Source organism: Nestor notabilis, unplaced genomic scaffold (genome assembly GCF_000696875.1).
Source record: "Nestor notabilis isolate BGI_N333 unplaced genomic scaffold, ASM69687v1 scaffold31024, whole genome shotgun sequence".
Lineage (NCBI taxonomy): Eukaryota > Metazoa > Chordata > Aves > Psittaciformes > Psittacidae > Nestor > Nestor notabilis.
The window spans coordinates 395-5,823 of NW_009926506.1; the positions used below are offsets into that span (position 1 = coordinate 395).

At 37.0% G+C, this 5,429-nt stretch overlaps 1 protein-coding gene across 1 annotated transcript; it reads left to right on the forward strand.

Annotated features, from left to right (window-relative positions):
• Window positions 1-3,040: 3,040 nt before the first annotated feature.
• On the forward strand, window positions 3,041-4,948 carry LOC104404993 (RIB43A-like with coiled-coils protein 2; the record flags this gene model as incomplete). The annotated part of the gene is made up of 2 exons (XM_010013565.1): window positions 3,041-3,122; window positions 4,604-4,948. Coding segments are annotated over 2 exons (427 nt in total), but the record flags the coding sequence as incomplete, so codon positions are not given.
• Window positions 4,949-5,429: the final 481 nt, after the last annotated feature.

Here is a 5,429-nt window from a genome sequence, read left to right on the forward strand (position 1 = left end):
CGCATCCTCCCCGCTACTGACCCTGGTGAGCTCACATCTGGAGTGCTGTGTCCAGTGCTGGGCTCCTCAGTACAAGAAAGACAAGGAGCTGCTGGAGAGGGTCCAGTGGAGGACCACAAGGATGCTCAGGGGTCTGGAGCATCTCTTATGACGAGAGAGTGTGGGAGCTGGGCCTGTTTAGAGAAGAGAAATCTGAGAGGGGATCTCATTAGTGCAGATCAGTATCTCAAAGGTGGGTGCCAGGAGGATGGTGCCAGACTCTTTTCAGTGGTGCCCAGCGGCAGGATGAGGAGCAGCGGCCATAAACTAAAACACAAGAAGCTTCACCTCAACGTGAGGAAGAACTTCTTTACATTGAGGGTAGCAGAGCACTGGAACAGGCTGCCCAGGGGTTTGTCTCCTCTGGAGACATTCAAAACCTGCCTAGATTAGTTCATGTGTAACCTGCTCTAGGTGGCCCTACCTTGGCAGAGGTGTTGGACTAGATGATCTCCAGAGGTCCCTTCCAACCCTAATGATTCTGTGATGCTGTCTGTAGAATTAACTAGCATAGAACCAAATCTAGAACTGGTGAAAATAAGTCTAGTCTGTTGACTTCTTTGGACTGGTTGAATTGCAGCAGATAGCGTTTTGATCCATCTTGTCTCAGGTGTGGAAATGTGTCTCAAGTCAGTGGAAGGATATCTTCACCTTATCTCTGACACCACCTTGGCTTTGTACTTGTCATGCTTATGCTAGAGTCATCATGGTTGCAGAGCAATATAGCAGTTCCCAGTTAACGAACAGGACAGGTTGTCCATCTGATACAGCATCCTGACACATATATAAACCATAAAATTAAGTGGAAGGAGCTAATGACTTTTTTTAAGAGACGTGAGATGAGTGTAGTAAGAGTTCAAATTTCTTCATTAGGAAACATAATTTCTGGCTTTTCTAGAGCTTTACAAATGAAATGTAAACCATAAATTCTTAGCTAGTCAAAGAGCTGAGAATGAAATAGTCTATCTTGGTGTATTAAGCAATACTGAAGTACGCCACCTGAAGTCTTTCCTAAATGCTTTCGCAGAACTAACTTACCAGACAGGTTTTGATAGATCCATTTACATGACACAGACATCTGAAATCAAGGAGAGCCCACTGAAAAAATTTAGTAAATATTTTTATTAACGTCATTTGATGTACCTTATTCATTGGCTGAACAATGACTGCTGACAGAATGGGCTGTACTTGTGCTTTGAAGTTAGGCCAAGTCCAAAGTATGAAGAGTCAACAAATCTATCTGGAGATACACTGTATTAGTATTTCCAGTGTGGTTTTAGCTTCTTTGCTTTCTCTTTCTCACCAGTTTAGCTGAGTGGCTGTCTCTGACAAAACTAAAAAATCAAGACGACATTTGACTTAGACACCACAAATCTGTAAGCACGGATTTTGAGTAGTTTAAAAGCATAAGATGATATACTGACTGGAAAAGAGAATGGGAGCCAAGATACTAGTTTGGTTGGGTTTTTTTTCCTTGATTATTGCTAGTTTTATTATTACTTTGACCTCTGTATCTGTTTCCTCATCTGAGTAATGTAAAAGTAAGGTGCCACTCTCTCCACGTACAGATTTAATAATTTATGCTCAGTCTATCACTCATTCCCCCGAAGACTTCAGATGAAGCGAAAAGACTTCAGTCCAAGTGAAAAGTAATTTTCCATTTATATATGAACTATTATACATAAATACAAGTAGACTAGAAATTAGCTGCTTCAGGCTGTTCATAGTAAGAGATTAGTTATTTTAATGTTTAAAAGTTAAGCCTGTAGATTTATGTGACTAGGAGTGGTTGTTTTAGGGTTGTGTTGTTGCCAAGTGAAAGCTCTTCAAATGGGAGAGAGCTGACAGTGTCACTGAACTTGCACGCAGAAGCCCGTACATTGACTTACCTGCATGTTGCCAGAAACTACTAATGAGGTAGTATTGAATTTCTCTTAACAATGTTTCCTATAGTTATACTGAAAGCTTAGTTTCAGAAATTAGACCTCTAAATGAGTTGATACTTACGGCACCATTGTTTCTGGACAATGACACTCTGTAGAATTTTCCTAACTGGTATCATCAGTAGTCCTTTACAGCATTAACAATGTGCATTTTCAGCCATAATCTGGTTAGGCCTTACTGTCTTGATCTGAATAGTTCTAGGCAAAGACTATCAAAATAGTTTACCAGATTCTTGGAGAATTCTCATTTTTTGTTGACAAAAGGTGACTTGAGCAGTTAAAAAAAAAAAAAGAAAAGAAGAAATAAAATCCAGGTTTCTGCTTATTAATTTACCACCTTCATCAACAAACACAGAACCCGATTCTTCTGCGTAAAATGTAGATGGCTGCTACCATTTGATGATATGCTTTAGGGCATTATGCTTTGTTCCAGGTACAGCTCTCCAGGGATGTAAATGTTCTGTACCATACGTATGGGATCAATGTAAATGCCTGCATGTATCTGAAATGACACCCAATGTTGCGTTTTGGCAACTACAGGAAACTACATTGCATCTCTGTCAGATTGGAAAACTTCTTTCCATTCTCCATTATTTTTCCAATGTGCTTTTAGTGAACCACCTCACTAACAGTTCAGATCTGAACTATTACACCTTCCTGTCATTTTGACTGTCAAAATACTTACCCGCTTTATAATCAAAAGCAGAACAACAAGAAAAAGTAAAAATGCCAGCTATAATGGGGAAAACATATTGTCTGTAATGCAGCTTAAAATGTTTATAGATCTATATATCATGTAAATTTAATTCTGATTTGGTGCAAGAATATGCCTATCACCATTCAAGTGAAGCAAGTAAACAGGAATATTACTGCTTCTGTGTTTTCTTTTTATGTTACCCACATAAAATAGTGATGTGTATATAATCTGTTGTTAGTGGGTTTGTATCTATCTTGTACAGCTGTGAATCAGTGTAGCTTGACAAGTGCCTGTTTGTAATCATTCAAACCTAGTATCTCTTTCAGAGCTGCTTTTTGTTTTTTTCCATTCATTTTAATAGGTTGATAAAGATGCATTGGATATCCAGGTCAAGGAGAGGAAAATTCAAGAAGCAGCTGAAAAAGCACGAAATGAAGAACTTGGTATATTCATAGATAGTATGATATTTCTGTGAATTGATAAATGTAATGTGCCATCTATTTCCTGCTTTCGTTTTGCCTTCATATGTTTCCAGCTACCATATTTATTTCCAAATGGAGCCTTTCTCCTTGAATCTTGCTATATCAATAAAAAAAAAGAAATATATAGATATAAAAGCAAGTTTGTGGGCTTTTCTCTAAATTCAGACATACAAAGTGAATTCTATAATTTGTAGTCCTGTTAAAGTTCATATGTTTGAATTGGTAAGGTGTGTGTTTTCCTCAGTATCTTGAGATTTATACTGAGATGATTGAACTGACATACATTTCCTTATAGGCTGGAATTTTCAGTGTTTTGTTTTAAAACACTAACGATTGACAAATAACATTGTTTAGAGGCCTGAAGATATGGGAGGATTAAAAAAACCCTACTGTTCTCAGACAAGTAGTGGCCAGTTTGATTGCTTTCTTATAGCATAAGTCCGTGTTCTGTGTGGCCATTCTTCAGCAGAATTTACAGATTCTGTAGAATCCTCTATAGATTATTCTTGCAAGAAGTCATGTACAACAGAGCTCTATGTAGGAGCCATTGCTGGGTCAGAACACATAGATATGCAAATATTTCATCCATGTCCCCTGACCTTAAAACCCTTTGGGCCTCCCTGTGTTTAGAATGCTTTCCTGGGATATCATGTGAAAAGGTCCCACAGACTGAGCCCTCTGTGGGTTCCAAAAAGAGCTAGAATGGGGCTGCCAATTTCCATGCTGTACTTCTAGGGCTGCTTGTAATTTTCCTGGCAGAATACCTGTCAGACTGACTCCTAGGAAACTGCCAGAAGCAATGTGTAGTCTGTCAACAGAGGAAATGATCTTTTCTTGTGAAATATATTTAAGTGGCTAAAATGGCTAGTTTGGGGTGGGGGATGCTGTTTTTCTTTAAAACTAAATTATATTGATTAAATGGGCAATAGCTATTAAGCTGTTCAAAAAATATTAGTGCCTGCTAATTATTTTAGTGCTAGTTAAAAAAATTATTTGAACTGTGAAACAACTACTTGCATTCCTTTCATTGGGAGCCCAAACTTTGTTTCGTACTAAGCAACTTACTGTATTTCAGTTGTGACCATAAACTAAAAGTAAATGGGAAGAATTAGTATACAGTATGTTTCATGAGTTACTACAAGTTTTAGTCAAATGAAACCTCACAGTTCTAGAAATATTTATTTTCCTCTTTGTTTCACATGCGTATATTTCATTGTAGCATTAATAAGAGAATTGATACCTCAAAAACTGGAAGTATTTTAAAAGTAAATATTACTAACATTAGATTGTTTGCTGGGCTGGTACTCATAAATGAAATACTTTTTCCTAAGGTATAAAAGTCTAAAGGCTTAGATACTATTTATTCCTCTTCAAAATTTTATTTTCAATTTTACATGTACACTTCTAAGAGTTGTGTTTTCATTGTGTTTGTTTTTCTCTAGCTAATGAAATGAAGCAAAATGACAAGATCATGTGTATGTTAGAAGAACGACATAAAAATGATATCAGAAACATAAATAAGGCAGTCAGTGAGTTTCAGAAGAATTTTCAGAAGCCAGAAATGAGGCGTGAATTTGACCTGTATGATCCACAAGCCCTAAAGAAGGACAAACCTGCTCGAGTTTCAGACGATGATCCTCGATGTACTGTATCAGGCTTGCAGAAGTTTTTGGGTGAAGATTTAAACTATGATCAGAGGATGAAATTTCAAAAGGAGCAGTTAAGAGAGTGGTCTCTTCAGCAACAGAAAGACTTGAAGAATGCATTAGCTGATCAAAAATTTGCAGGTAACGAAGATAATGAGGTTTTATTCTCCTTTTTCTGAAATTCTAATGTATCTGACAAAAACATGGTATAGCCTGTTGTGTCAGTCTGACGTAGCAGTATTTTAGTATATTCGCTGTATAACTTTTGGAAATACTGCAGCAGTTTTTACTTCACGAGCTCTAATGTATTCAGTTATCTCACTTAAGAAATCTATATTTAATAACATGTGATTGTAATAATACCTAGGTTTCATTTCTGTTTCATGCCTCAAATGATGGATTGGAGCATGCTGAAAAATCATGTATGTTTTGCATGCCAGATGGTATGTTTACTTCATCAGACCAAATTGTCCAATCTTTACTATTCTAGAGCAGACCAAATAATACCAAATTTTCTTTTCTAGCTTGTCATGAAATATTTTTTTCTTACCATACTTTTTCATTTTAACTTTGTATAACTGTTAAGACAAGATGGGTTACTGTCCTGGGTTCAGCTACAGCA